We start from the raw sequence: 16,493 nt of genomic DNA, 5'->3' as shown, positions 1-16,493 counted from the left end.
GAAGACCCCTAGAGGGCAAGTTGCACTATGTAAATATGTTTATGTAAAAATGTCAAGTGAAAGTGTCATGAATTTGAGTCAAGACAAAATCCTCCAAGCAAGTCAAGCCTCCTCTTGTAAAGAATTAATTTCGGTCCAGCAAGTTGGCTACATGTTAAGCTCAAGTCGGCTCAAAAGGGAAGGGACAAAATCACTATAAGAAGGGCAGCTCGGCCTCACTAGAAGGACATGCATCCACTCTGAAATAAGAAGAGGAAGAGTTGTGAAAAAGTGTGGAGAAGAAGTCTCCTGTACAGCGAAAGGAAGGCCGAGTAGGATATCTCTGTTTTGGGCAAGAAAGACTGTCACACTGCCAGATTAGGGCACTCTTCCACAGCAGCAAAATACAAGACATCACAGCCATAGAAAGCAGGTTCAGTGGGGTCACAAAAGAAGCTATTCATCAAGCCAACACCAAAAGAAGGATTGTTTTAATAGGCCAAGATTGAAGGATTGCTTGTAGGTCTGATTTATGTCACATGTGTGAAGAGGAGAAGTACATTCTGCTGCTAAATGAAATCAGTGATCACAACAATGATAAGGAGCTCAGTTAGTCAAGAACAAGGACAGAAATAAGGCCTCCTCCTGGAGTGAAGAAGGCTCCACCTCAAGTGAAGAGGGAAAAAGAAGAGTATCTCTCCTAGGGTATGCATGACTAGGGTTTCTGCAGTAAAGCCATCAGTTGAGAAGGACCAAGAAGAAGGTCAAGGTGCAGCAAGGGGAATTGATCTCTGATCAAAGGGAAGGTTTGACTTGTGCTAGGAGGATCTACATGTCAAGGGTCTAGGGTTTGGAATTTGTCAATTGAAGCTTCAATAAGAAAAATTTGCAGAAGGGTTTTCCTTTGTAGGTGAGAGGGTTTTTTGCCTTGGCTGAGAGCCAACATCTTGTGTTCTTGTCTCTTTTGTTTTGGTAACTGTTTGGTGAAGTAAGAGAATACACACTAATAATAATAAGAGAATATCGTGCTAATAAGAAAAGTAAAAAGTACTTCACAAATTGTTATCATCGTCAGAAGAATCTCACTATAACCCAGATGCCCTAGATTCTTCAACAAAACATAACCAAAATCAAATGAAATCCCCTTGGGCAAATAACAAAGCATACCATTGTCCATGAAATAATCTAAAATGGTGAACGGATTCTTGATCTGCAGTCCCATAGCCTAGATAATGCATAATACCAAACACATATGTCAAGCAGGAGTCAACACAGTTTGAAATCTAGTTAAGGTGTCATCACAATCCTTCAGGGTTGACTGCCATCCATCAACAATCTGTACAGTTTAGGAATAATTGGCTCCCAACCATTATTACCAAGTTTCAGCTCCAGAGGCCTTTTAGCATCTAACATGGCAGAAGCAAGAGCAAGAACGAGGAACTTGTCATTTTGTGGCATAGGTGGCAGGGGCAAGCTATGTCCTCACTCCTGATGCTCCCTGACAATGCAACCCAGTGGCAAGGCCTTTGATCATGGTACTATGACTGCCTAGATTTGACAAAATGGACGAGGGAGGCAATAGGCAGCTTCCTGTTCATAGTGCACAAGGCGCCTTTCTAAATCTTGAGAAATAGTGGGCCATTTCCCAGATCACATCTACATTATTATTCATTGAAATGGTTTAAAAAATTGTTTCCTTGTAAAATTACATGCAACTGCTAACATTTTTTAATGTTTGAACAATTCATTTGGAAATTTTACTCTATCCAAGCATAGTCATGGACAGTTTTTGTTGGCACGACAACTTAAATGCTCAATTCGCTACTTTATATAGGCACAAAGAATTTTGACTCATCTGACACTTCAACTTTCTTTTCTTATTTATAACCATACCCTTCTATATTGGTTCTCTCAGATAAGATAACCCTATCTCGCCAAGTCCCTTCAGCTGCGTCGTCTTTGTCCTTGCCTTATCCAACACCCATAGCCCATGCAGTTGAGATCATTAGGCGGGTCCACCTTTGCACTCTTTTTCTTCGTTGATTAGTTACCAGTTATACCTACCAAAGGGGGCCTTATGGAAAACACACTTTTATTTGTTAAGATAAACTTTATGAAGGTGTGTTTCATAGGTATTGTTGTTATTTTTGCATACGCATTATAAATGATGAACTTTGCATGTTTGCAGCGAGGAAATTTTTGTGGCTTACTGAATGATTGCAACAAATTTGTTGATGTTGGCCTCAACTTGGAATAAGGAAAATATTTAGCTGTATTTATAGTCAATCTTGAGGCTTCTAACTTTGATCAGATTATCCATATGAAAAAAACAGCAGTAATAGCTCTTTCTGATGAATGTTATTGAAAAACTTTCCTTATAAATCTCCAAAACAACACTGAAAGGCTCTCATAATCAAACCAGTTTATTGATGCAGATATATTTTATTCACTATACCATTTTGGATGTAGGTATGGAGTGATTAACATGCAAGAAAGTGCAAGGAAAATATATGAAACTGCTTTAGGAGCTCCAGAAGGGCATTATATTGTATTTCTTGCACATAATGGTCCAAAAGGTGATGGTTAAACGATAGACTAATTTTTTGGTATGTATTATTGGATGAATCTTTAAAGGAATGATTTATATATTTCATACGTAAGTATATTGGGTTCATTGTAGGTTTGGGATCTAATATGAATGACATCTGTGGGAGAGATTGGGAATTTGGAGGAGGTGATCATGGTGATCCAGGTATTTTTTTCCTGTCTTGTATATTGATGTTTTTGTGGCCAATGTGTTTTCCTTGACTGTTTTAGTGACACACTCTGCTGAAGCTTTCCTTGTGTATAAACGTTTGCATCTGCCATCAACTTGCATGCAAACATGAAATGCCTTTTGATATTAAAACAAATAGTGAATGGAAAATATACTAGATAGATTGATCGCAGAACCTGTAAGGGCTTCCTAGTAAAACCTTAAATGCTGATTTCATTTTCTAATTTTCGATTAGGTAAAGCATGGAAGAATCTTCAATGTATTAATATAAGGTTGCTGATTTCCGTTCCTTACTCTAATTTAAGTGTGAGTAGCTTGGTAGTTCATTTCATCTTTTCAGTTAAGTTGAACCAGAGCAAACTGCTAGCGTGAAGGTTCAAATGGTTCTACCACCCATTAGAGAATATTGTTTGTGAAAACTGATTCAAAATCTGCTTTAAATGGATAAATCCAAGTGAGACTTTAACTTGTAGAGGGATTTAAATGTTCTTATTATGTTGTTATGGCGCTTTTCCCACTTTCATAGGAATAGAGTCTCCATCGCTAGTTTTGAAGATTACAAAGACGAGAGATAGAGATAGCATGCATTCTTTCGTCGAATGTGCATTTCCAATATAATGCAACAAGGTCATAGGTTATATATGCATTATCTAGGGTGTAAGATGTTATAGTCTAAAAATAATAAGAGGACATAGCCTCTATGAATCATAGATACTTAATAGTTCCAACTTCCACTTTTAACTTTCTATGAATATCCTAATGTCTCGAGTATGCTTATTTAATTGATTTAATGCTTTTATCAATTGTGGGAATGAGCTCACCACCTACTGTGTTGTTGTAGGAGACTTTACGCCTAATTACAAAGTGGGTAGTGGTCATTACTAGACATTTCTTTATGGCTTCCCTTGAATTCCCAAGTCCTAATTCAAAGCATGGAATGAGTTTCATGACGGGAATAGTCAATGAACTGGTTTGTGTTCCAGTATTTTCAGCGTAGGGAGTTGGGGGTGGGGGTTACATTTAGTTACATTATAATAGCAGTTAGGGATATTGAAATAATAACGTTATCGTTGAAGATTCTTTTGATGGATCAAGTTAAAAACTCTCATATCTCAGCCAAAATTTTGTATGTAAAATGAAGTTCATCTCAATATTACTATAAACTTTGTTTTTGTCATTGTTTATAAAAAAGTGCTTTTTGGTTAGCTTCTTTGTCCTTCCAATGTTTTCCTAGGTCATAATAAGGTTGTCTAGTATGAAGTGAATCTAAACTGCTTTCACTTATTGGACAATCTTTGTAATGTTAATTTTAGAATTAAATAAAACATTGAAAATAATTATATACAAAGACGGTTAGTTCAAGTAGTTATGAGTGATGTAAAGATTTTTTACATCTTTCCTCCAAAGTTGGGGAGGTCACAGTTATGACTATCTTGATCCCCTCAGGATCAACAATTTACCCTGTTTACTATCCATGGATCATAGGGAAGTATAGTATTCGGAAAGTTTTCCACAAGGATTTCCTTGAAAAAGATGGTGGCACAATCAATATCCATTCCCAAAAAACCCTTAGAGCATAATCACTTTTAATAAATTACTATTAACACAAACTTTGATTGAGGCATTATAGAAAATCATGCTCATGCTCACAAATGTAGTAAAAGGGTTTCCCATCTTAACAAAGATAACCCATCTAGAATGAAATCTCACTCAATTCTACAATAAAGCTTGTCAATGTCAATGTTCACAGCAGTGACCTTTGATCAACTTTCGCTTGTTCAGTTAATGCTTTTCTAGATGATAATAATGTTTGTTGTCTAGTATGACGTGATCCTTAACAATAGACTTTTTTATCTCCTATATTACAATCTTTGCAGTATTAATTTAATTCAATTATTTAACAAAAACCTTGTGAAAGAAATTATGTAAGGTGATTTAGTTCAGTCCCTCCATCATGTCTCTTTTTTTCCGTTACCAATAATGTTAATCAACCCTTTTCCTCTTTCATGTAATCCACCTTGAGGGCTTCTTGATGAGGTAATGTTAATCAACCATTTTCCTCTTTCATGTAATCCACCTTGAGGGCTTCTTGACTCATCAATTATAAATAATCACCTATCGCAAACCATAAAGTTTGTGTATCACTTACAAAGAGAACCTGCTGATACCTTTGCAATTTGTCTCTTCCATGTGATACAGCTCATCCTTATCTAAGGGTCATGATATATAAATCTCAAATATCGGTACTTGAACAATATGCCTAATTGTTTCCTTGGTATCTTTTCTATTGGCATCATATATCCAAAGGTATGATCTTTTAAAAGCGATTTTAGAAATTTTTCTTTTTACATCATTTGTTTATGTTTCTTTAGAAGTGATTCTGGAATTTTTTGTTTATTTATTTTTTATGTAGTTGATTTATAGTTTTGTGCTTATTCTCCATCTTTATCCCGATTTATTTCGAGTACAATTTTCACTCCATTGAGTCCACATTGTTCAAAAACCTCGAAGGAGTTGCTCTAAGTTTTCAAGTCAATGTTTGAATGTGAGGGCATACTGGAATGCTTACTCCAAGGAAGCAATAATAATAAGACCTATTAATTCTTAAAGATAAAAGATATAATAGTGCAATAAATTTAAGCCTGAGAGTCTCATCTAGATTGCAAACATCCAACTTAACAATGCTTTCTCCAAGGAAGCAATAACAGTAAGACCTATTACCTCTTGAAGATAAAGACGTAATATTACAATAAATTTAAGCTTGAGAGCTTCATCTAGATCCCATACTCCAACTTAAGAAAAAGCTTGTTGATTTCATCAATATATAACTAGATTGTCTATTCAATGATGAGATCACTATCTCAACAACTTTGTAATGTCCTAGGGTAATTCTTCATCCTAGGGCTTCTTATTTAAACTAGAGTTTTCCAATAGTAGTATAAGTTATATCAAATGTTATTCCTTTAGCAAATATTTCTTATAACATATAAATCAACCACAATAGACATGTAAAATTAATATATGTTAGTTTTGCAGCATTGAATGGTGTTCTAGTCTCAAACTTGGTGGAGAGGCTAAAACACACGAGTTCTCCAAAACCCAGAAACCGTTTGTGGAAATTCCTCCTAGAGATAGCTCAAATTAATTGATCATCATTTAAATTTTTCCTAAGTCTAACTTAGGAAAACTAGTTAATTAATAGTAATTAATTGAGAAAGTTGAGAATCATGTAGAAACTCACACGGATAGACTTAGAGATGATCTCAACCATCGATTAAGATTTAATCGCGGCTGTTGAAGTCCCAATTGGAGATTATGAGAAGAGGTCGATGGATAGATGGAGAACACATCAATGTAGATACTCTGTGATCTAGACAATTTGATTTTCCAATGAAGGTGATTTAGAAGGAGAGATTGAGTCAGAGATTGAATAGCAAGTGGCAAAGGAGTGAGGTAGTATTCCGGTGGAGGTTTCCAGAGCCGAAAGAATCAATTTGAGGGAGTGCAAATTTGTCTACAGAGATGTTGCGTAGGCAACACATAGAGGCTGTGTAGGCAACATGTAGAGGCAGTTTGATCTAGACAGAGGAGGGTTTGATTCAATTGCAGAAGGTCAAGAATTAGTCCAGTAGGTCTAGCGAATCATCTGCAGAGGAAGAGACAACAACAACAACAATCAGCAGGTTCTGGAGGCAGAGCAAAAGGGCATGCGCAAGGCTTGCACAGAGGCTCACGCAGGGGTTGAGAGGATGGCTTGTAGAGCCAATTTTGGGAGTTGATTTATGTCGTGGGGTGAGGAGAATTCCTCACAAGAATTTTGCTAGTGATTCTCTCATATTGAATTGCTAGTTTGGCATCCAAATTATTGTACTCAGATTCACTATTGCATAATAATAATAATAAAACCCTCATTTTCTGCACCTGTTTTCCCACATTGGGTTTTTCCGGGGACAATTGACCAAAAATAAAGGTGTCATTTTTATGTGTGTGCTAGCATTTCTTAGTTTCCAACGCTTTTATTTTCTGCAGTATTTTTATGGTGAAAAATTGTAGTGTGATTTATTCTTTGTTTGTCGTAGCAAATAAATTGCATAATTACAGTTAGAAGAATAAATTTCCAGTTGTTGCGATTAGACTTGTTAAATTTTCACATGGTATCAGAGCTTATTTGACGGATCAAAGGTGAAGAGGGAGAAATTCATTGTTCAGAGGGAGCAACAGAATGAATTTACCAGGGGTTGCGCAATGCTTAGCCAGGCAGTGTGAATTGTTGGACAGGGGTCGATTTTCCAGTGGCAGAAAGCAGGAAGAGTTTAATTTGTCCCAGTAGTGATTCTAGCCATAGTTTTAAAACTCCGATTCGGATTCGGAATTGGCCGAGGGTCGACTCTGATTCCGGCTCTGACATGGTATCGACTCAGCCTAGTTGATTTCAATGATACGGTCTTTGTAAAAAATACTTTAAATATTTATTTTTTTATGACGAAACATATTTTTAAAATTATTTTTTTCATGCTTCCAAACTCAAAGCATTAGAATATAGACAGAAGACAACATATGATCAAAGTATGCTCATGAATATATCTATTATATCAAAATGGCACACAATGCACTGTCCAATACATGTAATATATAGAGATTAGAACAAAAACACATAATCAAGGAGGCTCTAAATGGCCTCTACAAAAAAACATCACTAGTCACTACTGCTAAAAAAACCAACATCATCTCGCTCAGACTCTGAATCAGGGTTAGAAGAGGAAATCCGTGGCTCCTCCTCTTCATCAACATCTCCAACTGCAACTGTAAAAGTAGTAGCACTAGCAGTAGCTGCACGTTGAGATAAACGAGCTATGCGCCTGCGTCGTGGTTGAGTAGAGGAAGTGCCTACAACTAGAGGATTTGGGGCTGGGCCTAGTACTAGTGGATCTGCATTTCGCTGAACATTCTGTTGTAATGCCTCCATCTCTAAATCCAAATCAAGACCAATATCCTCATCGGGGTCAAACTCTTCTGATTGACTCTCCAGTATCCAATCTGATGATGGATCAATATCTTCCAACACAATGGGATCTGTATTAGGTCTTTTGTTCAGCAATTGGTTGCGTCTTAGCCAGAGGTTGTATTGAACGTAGACTAGATCATTTAACCATTTTTGTTCCAAACAGTTTCTCTTCTTCATGAATCCTCTCAAAGACAGACCAATTGTGCTCACACCCAGAAGCACTGCAAGTTTGACTCAAAATACAGATTGCAAACTTCTACAATTTGAGGATAATGGCTACCAAATACCTCCCACCATTGTGCTACAAAAAACATAGTTGTGTAGTGAGTTATCTCAACAAATTATTATCCAACTTTCAAATTATAAACAATTTATCAAAATAAGAATTTGAAAATTGAAATTGTTTCCCTGACTCATCTGCTTCCCTTGCAATCCTTGCTAGGTTCTTGCAAAAGGTACATGTGGCTCTACTTAAACAAGTGATCTGTCGGTATATCTCCCGTTGCTCACTCTTCAGAGGGACCATGCGCTCAAGTCACTCAATCAATCCATCTCTAACCTCCCCAGTCAAAGCTTTTGCCTCCAGAGCTTTATAATGATACATTGGGTTAAGAAAAAACCCAGCTGCATGTATAGGGAGATGGAGTTGATTGTTCCATCTTTGATCAATGATTTCCCAAATGGGCCCATACTTAGCCACTCTATCCTTATATGTTGCTTTTATTTTCTCCTTTGCTTGATCCATAACCTCATAAATGAAACCCATAGCCAATCTTTCCCCATCCACCAACTGCAACACCTTAACTAGTGGCTCAACAACCTTCACAATCTTTGCTTCATTTTTCCAAAATATGTCTTCATTAACTTTCTTTCTCACATATTTTCCATCTTGTTTGCAATCCCATTGACATTCATTTCATTCATCATTGGAAAACATCCTCAGCAAGTTTCTATGTTGGGTAAGCATAGATTGCAATGCCAAAAAATGAGTTGCAAATCTAGTGATGGTAGGCCTAACAAGATCCTTGCCCCTTATGTTTTTCCTCATCAAGTTCAAAATTCATGAGTGATTGTAGATATACATTGTTATGCTTTTGGCATGATCTATAGTGTTCTTGATCCAATCTATTTTACCAATACCCTCAAGCATGAGGTCTATGCAATGTGCAACACATGGGGTCCAAAAGATGGTTTTGTGTTTTAACATTTTACTAGCAAGAACATAGTTAGAGGCATTCACTGTGATGATTTGAACAACATTAGCCACCCCCACCTATTCAACAACCTCATCCAAACGCTGAAATAACAAGTGTGCATCTTTCACCTTATCAGATGCATCAATTGATTTTAGAAACATGGTTCCCTGTGGGCAAAAGATAAGAAAATTTATGATGGTACGATTCCTTCAGTCCATCCATCTGACATGATGGTACATTCTGTTTTCACACATGAGCTTTTGAAATCTTTTAAATATTCATCAATGGACATAACCTCTTTTTGCAAAAGATTATCCTTAACTCATGCATAGTAGGGCCTTTGAAGCCCTTTCTAGGAGCAAATATGACATTAAACATAGGTTCATAATATGGTGAACGAGAAGCATTGAAGGGGATATTGGTATCATACCACCATCTAGCTATGTAATCACAGGCAATTTCTCTCAATTCTTTTTTCCAATGGTCATCTAAAGTAGGTTGCATTTGACCTTTATTAGCTTGAGGACCATGTGCACTATCATAGGGAGAGGAGGGTGTAACTATGAAATAAATTTCAATATCACCCTCCTTTTTAATTTTACCCTTACCCTTTTTTTTAATAGACTCCAAAGAGGGAGGAACATAGCGAAAGGGGTTGGACACATCAGTGCAAGGGATAGACGAAGATTCCTCATAATCAAAATTGGGGTTAGTAGCCATCATGTGTTTTATACTCTTATTCCTCCCTATTTCAGCCTCTATTTATTTTTGCCTAGCTTTTTCTTCCTCAAACTTCTCAAATTTTTCCAGCATCTCCTTCCTAATATCCCCAATTTGTTTTGTTGGTGATGCACATGGAACAATTTGGCCTCTAATACCAGCGAAGTGTTGTTTCAGCCTATGAATGCCCCCTCCACTTCCCTTAATTTTTTATGACAAAATTTGCAATGCATTTGATTATCAATCATCTCAGCATATGCCCAAGCAACATCTTTCATTCTAGGAGCCATTTTCTAATATTTGGACTTGGAAATGAAAGGACAAAAGTCTGAAAATGAAAAGAAAAGAAAAAACTCTTCAATGTTCATTTCGTTTAGATAAATTACTCTTTTCAATTTCCAGATTTGCAAAAAAAAATAAGGGAAGATTTTAGAAGTGAAAAAAAGAGTACCTCTAACCTTCTCAATGCTGCTCCAAAAACCAACTCCTCAATGTTGCTCCAAAATGTTGTTCCGATGATTGCCCAAGAAGCTCCTCACTGCTGCTCCAATGATTGCCTAAGGGGCTCCTCACTGCTGTTCCAAAAACCAACTCCAACTCTTCACAAACTCCTCACAAATGCTCACACAAATGCAATGAGATGGCTATGAGGAAATGTAAGGGGGTTGAGTAACTTTTATAGGTTTAGGAGAGGGTAGATGCATTGAGGAAAACCTTAAACCAAAAAAAAAGTAGCTTTCAAGTCCGACTTTTCCGCCCTTTTTCGTCGCAAACCGGCTCAACCTGGTTATGACAGGCTCAGCCGAGCCGGCCGGTCCATTACCACACCGGCCGAGTCGGTGTTTGGCTCAGTTGGTTCAGTAACGGATCGACCTTCAAACTGGTTTTTGTATCGAGTTGGTTCGGGCAGGGGTTCGACTCGGTCGACCAGGTCGAGTCTGATTTAGACCAACTTGGCTTTAAAACACTAATTCCAGCTGGCAAAGGGAACAACAACTCAATATCTTCACAGTGCAGACTCTTGGTCTGGGCACAGAGGTTTTGCAACAGTTTGCTAGAGCAAATTTAGTGCCGAGTGGATGGGAAATTGCACACACAAAGGGAGTTTCTCTCAGAGGGTTTCTAGTCTTAGAAATCCAAAATTTCCAGTTGTAGTAGGAAGTATCAACAAACATATTTTCTCACTCTATGAAGGAGTGTGAATAGCAGTGTTGGCAGTTGAGCAGGGGAAAGAAGGAGATTTGCATCCCAAGTTGAGCTTTTGTAGAAATGGCCTCAACAAGACTTAGAGATTAGGACAAATTGGATGGTACATCCAACTATATTATCTGGAAGGCTAGGATGTCCTTTTTGCTAGATGAGCATGGTCTGAAGACTTATGCAAATAATGTTGTGGTTGAACCTACAGACCAACAACAGTTAGCAAATTTCAAGAAAGAGATGGCCAAGGCGAAGTGGATGATTCTCAATGGAGTTCGAGATCATATAGTCTCACACATAGCGGCCAAGAATACAGACAAAGAGATGTGGGATGCTCTCTTAGGATTATATCAAAATCCTTCCAAGAAACAGAAAATGTTCCTAAAAGAAAAGTTGAGAAATATTTGAATGCAAAAGGGTGAAAGCATAACCCCCTTTCTCACCAGAATTCAGGATATCCGAGATGAGCTTGCAGCTGTAGAAGAGTTGCTTGCACCTACAAAAATTGCACGTTTGGCCCTCAACATTGTCATCGAGGAATGGGAGACCTTCGTCCAAGGTATTTTGGGATGAGATTAGTTGCCTGGGTGGGATAGAATGTGGGCAAGTCTCACACAAGAGGAGATGAGGCGAGCTCTAGTAAAGATCTCCATTAGCGGTAGTAGCAACAAAGGATTGAAGGGTGTGAAGGAGGAAGAAAATGTGGCCCTTCTATCAAAAGGGAAAGCAAAAGGTCCCAGCTAGGGACAAGGCTCACAGGGAGAGAAGAAGAAGAAGAAGGATCTGTCCAAGATCAAGTGATTCAAGTGCGGCGAGTTTGGCCACTATAGTACCCAGTGTCCTCAGAGGAAGAAGGACAAGAAGGAGAAGTAGGATCAAGCGGCAACACCCACAAATATTGATAATCTTTCCTCTAGGCTAGAGGAAGATTTTGCCATGTATGTAGCTATACCTCTAAGAGAGAGGTGGGGCGATGTAGAGCTTTAGTCCTAGAGTTGGGCAGAGATTTGGTCAGGGTCCATAGGAGAGCAGCAACAATTGCACTATACTCTTCTCATGGATCATTACCCTCGCTACAAGGGCTCACAATATTTAGTAGCAGGATAATCAATGTCAGATGGTGTAGTTAGTACCAGAGTGACATTTATAAACTAGTTGCAGTAAGATGTTGAGGGATGCAAAGTAGGTTGATAGCAGTGCAGGAGGTGCAGTGCATAATAAAAAACGTTGGTTTCCCAGTGGACAGTGCACTGGCTAGTAATAATCAGAAACTTAGGAGACAGTTGGAGGACAAAGACACAGTTGATTTAGTTGAAGTATTTTGGATACTTCTCAGTTGCAGCAACAACAACAATAGTGAGAGGGAGTGTTGGTTGTAGTGCAGATGCAGAGTTGGAAACAGTATAGGTTGTACAGTGTAGTGTCAGCAACAACACAGATGCAACATGGTTCAACTACAGTCAGTAGCAGATGAGTAAGAGTTAGTGCAGTGTTTGATGGATAGTGGCAGGCATCTACACTTGTCAGACATCAGCAACATGTATGGGAGGATGATGCAGAGACAGGGTGTTGTAGTAGTGCAACACTAGAACATCTTCCTCGCTAAAAGGGACTATTAGTTTTTGTAGCATCGGATGGTGTTCTAGTCTCAAACTTTGTGGAGAGGCTAAAACACATGAGTTCTCCAAAACCCAGAAATTGTTTCTAGAAATTCCACCTAGAGATAGCTCAATTAAATTAATTGACCATCATTTAAATTTTTCCTAAGTCTAACTTAGGAAAACTGGTTAATTAATAGTAATTAATTGAGAAAGGTGAGAATTTTGTATAAACTCACATGGATTGACTTAGAGATGATCTCAACCATCGATTAAGTTTTAATCGTGGTCGTTAAAGTCTCAACTAGAGATTATAAGAAAAGGTCGATGGGTAGATGGAGAACACACCAGTGAACCTACTTAGTGATCTAGATAGTTCGATTTTCCAGTGTAGGTGATTCAGTAGGAGAGATCGAGTCAGAGATCAAGTAGCAGGTGGTAGAGGAGTGAGACAATATTTTAGTGGAGGTTTCTAGAGCAGGAAGAGTTAGTTTGAGGGAGTCCGAATTTGCCCACAAAGAGGTTGTGCAGACATCACACAGAGGTAGTTCGATTTAGCCAAAGGAGGGTTCAATTAAGTTGCAGAAGGTCGGGAATCAGTCCATTAGGCATATTGAATCATCTCTAGAGGCAGAGACAACAACAACAACGATCAATTGTTTCCAGAGGTAGAGCAGAAGGGCCTGTGCAAGGCTTGTGCAAAGGCTCGCGCAGGGGCTGAGAGGGCGACACATAGAGCTAGTTTCGACGATTGATTTTTGTCGTGGGGTGAGGAGAATTGCTCACAAGAATTTTCCCAATGATTCCCTCAGATTGAATTTCCAGTTTGGCATCCAAATTATTGCACTAAGATTTATTGCTATATAATAATAATAAAACCCTCATCTTCTGCATCGGTTTTCCCACTGTTGTCACTTACTGCATTATGAGTTTTCAGTTGACCAAAGTGCCAAAGAGAAGTGAAGTTTGAAGCCATCTTCCAAGCCAGAGAAGCTCTCAAATCTAAATCGGACCCTCTCCTTTTCATAGTGCTGGGAACGAGCTTTCCAACGGTATATGGAAGTCTGAAAATGGACTTTTGGATCAGAAGATATGGCTCGTTGAAGATTAGGGGTTCTGTTGCCTTTGAAGTGAAGGACATCGGAGGTCCGGGAGCGCATCGCAAATCGCAATCGGCGTTTTTCTGAAGTAGCAATAGGGGAGGTCAGAGTAAATATCGTGATCAGTGACCGTTGATATCGCATAATATCGCATATCGGTGGTCGGAGGCCCATGACACATAGCATATTGGTGTTTCACGATGCAGAGCGCTGATATCGCATATCGGCGATCGCATGTGCAAAAGGGTGCACACAAACACAATGTCATGAAAATCGCCGAATGTCGATATCATGAAAATCGCCGAAATTTGGGCCTTTAGTGTTAAAGTGCTTGGAGGGGTCGATTTCATTTAATAAAGAAATTCAAAGAAAAACCAAGGGTAGATGGGCCCTGTTGTTGCGCAGATTGACACGACAACGCTCAGACCGGGGGCTGTCACTCTGATCCCCGATCCCTCCGTTTAAGCCTGTCTCCCGCGGCTAAGGGGGGTAGTCCCCGTGAGATAATGAGACCAACTGTCGACCAGTTGGTTGGGAGACATGAGATACGATGTAAAAAGGACTCGATGGGTTTGATTAATTGAGCAGACCAGTGCCTTAAGAGATTGATGTAGAAATGATTACTTTTTAACTGATATAGAAACATGGACCATGAACAACAACCATCTATCATCAGCTAAATCACATGACCAAAACGATATCCAGCAATTGAAAACTTCGAAAAGATGAATGCTTAAAACCACCACGAGACTCATAAATTATTAACCAGATATCATATTTCGTATCTCAAACTTGAAAATTTAGCATCTCAGCATAAAACATATAACGTGAAAGCTCCTGAGACTTGCAAAAATAATTTCCCACAAAATTTTTATTTTTATTTTTTTAAAATTTTTTAAAATCTTTTTAAATTTTTTTTTTATTTTTCAATATTATGGAAATTAAAAATCTAAAAATTAAAATTTTAAATCTAAATTAACTTTAAAACTAAACTATATAAAAAAAATAAATAAAACAAAACCTAAACCTTTTTATTTTTATTTTTTATATTTTAAAAAAAAATCAAAAAGGAAAAAATCTAAAAAAACTAAATTCTAGCCATTAAAAATAAAACTAAAGAAAATATTTTTTATTTTATTAAAAAAAAAAGCAAACGATTTATTATACTAAATAAACTCTACATATTAAATCTAACAAATAAAATTAAAATCTAATAGAATTAACCTACGCTATGCATTAAAAAAGAACATATCGAAAATCTAATTTGAAACCTGAGAAACTAAAGCGGAGTAAACTAATTTTTCGAACTGCTAGGACGAGGACGGAAGCCGTAAATCTTGAAAACTTTCACGCCTAAATCTGAAAATGAATACGCAGGCCAGGGAAAAGGAATTTGATCAACGACTTAACTTACCATAACGTACCTGCGGAAACCAGAAAGAAAAAGAAAACGATTCCTCAGGTGCATGCAGAATCGTCATTGAAGTAATCCGGCTTTGTTTTTCTGAGTTTAAAATCCTCGATTTAAATCAGGTTTTGCTACCTGCTACCGTGCGTTCTTGAGGATTTTGGCACAATGCGTAGATCGATAGCTGAGCTGGTGGTGTGTATGTGGTAACAATAGAATCAAAAAACCCAGCTATGGCGTCTTTCTGATGCCCACGCTGAAGAAAGCAAGTGGTGGTGGTCATAAATTTTGGAATGCAGGCTCGATGGAACATCTGCTGATCAGATCACGTCAAAGGCTGTTGAATCCTTTTCACGCTGCATAGCCACACCCTGCTGCCGGCGTATATAAAAAAAATTCGATGCCTGGCCTGTGTTGTTTGCAGGTGTGCACGGTAGTTGCGAAGTAAATGGATGACGGCACAAGAACGCAGGGGTGACTGAAGCATGCAAATGTAATGGCGGCAAAGAGAAGATGCAACGCAGTGATTAAGTATGGCCTGAAGCAGTATTGCAGAAGTGGCAACAGGATGAGAGTGATAGTGCTTAAAATCCAGATCACAAATTTTTCAATCTTCCCAGCTCCGAAATCCTGAAGAATTTCTCAAAAAAAATGTACCTGCAATTACAAAAAACCCTAATGAAAAATCTAGAAAATAAACTACAAACCCTAAACCCTAAATGAAGACTGCATAAAACAAAATATGAAACCCTAGATCAGCTAATTTAATGTACAGATTTAGCCCCTTCACAGCCAGATTTAACAATAAGAACAGGAAAATTTTAAAGAAAAGAAATTTCAGATTGTCACTGTGAAAAAAATTTCAGAAATTCTCTCATGCAGATCAGAAAAATAAAACCGAATGATAGACCCAGGATCAAATCCACTGGGCTCAGCAGAAAATGCTTGTGGGAGTTGGCTGGTTCAGCCGAGAACTTCCCCTAACGCCCACCAAATCTTCTTCAGCAAGGGTTTTTCTGCACAGCTCAGAAACAACCATCAGTAAAGAGGGCAAGAATGCTGCTAGATCTCAGGAAGTAATGGAGATACCTGCCATTACTTCAGAAACCCTAACAGCACCCAAACCCTAGCAAGTGAGCAAGATACCTGTACCCACAATACTCTACAAAAGCTATTATTAACAGCTGAAAATAACATACGCAGAAAATTAAAACAGTCTCACAGCATTTCAAGAGAGTAACACCAGCAAGATATGGACCCCAAAGTCTTCTTTATTAACCAGAAACAAATTTACAAGAGAGCTTCTTCAGTCTTTGACTCACAGATCGAATGATCTGAAATGACCACCTAAGACCCTATATAAAGGAAATGATCCCAACGGCTAGTTCGAATGATCCATGTAGAAATGATCTCGACCGTTGATGAGGATCAAGACATCTCTTGATCTCATCCGTCGATTTATTCAATTAATTTTTTATTAAATTTTTTTTTTATTATTTATTATTTTATTA

General features: G+C 38.0%; 1 protein-coding gene across 4 annotated transcripts in view; it reads left to right on the top strand.

Moving 5' to 3' along the window:
• LOC149240758 (Calcineurin-like metallo-phosphoesterase superfamily protein) overlaps positions 1 to 16,493 on the top strand; it is a 210,953-nt gene that overhangs the window by 173,168 nt on the left and 21,292 nt on the right. For all 4 annotated transcript variants that reach the window (XM_089373806.1, XM_089373805.1, XM_089373807.1 and 1 more), the window contains 2 exons: positions 2,449 to 2,555; positions 2,660 to 2,731. In XM_089373806.1, the coding sequence (XP_089229932.1) occupies positions 2,449 to 2,555; positions 2,660 to 2,731 (179 nt within the window). The remainder of the gene's footprint in view (positions 1 to 2,448; positions 2,556 to 2,659; positions 2,732 to 16,493) is intronic.

The sequence above is a fragment of the Pinus tabuliformis genome, chromosome 8, assembly GCF_031772625.1.
Source record: "Pinus tabuliformis cultivar Carrire ecotype Pingquan chromosome 8, CPIR1, whole genome shotgun sequence".
NCBI classification, from domain to species: domain Eukaryota; kingdom Viridiplantae; phylum Streptophyta; class Pinopsida; order Pinales; family Pinaceae; genus Pinus; species Pinus tabuliformis.
The sequence above is the reverse complement of the archived record's forward strand: the minus strand, read 5'-3'. Positions and strand labels throughout refer to the sequence as shown.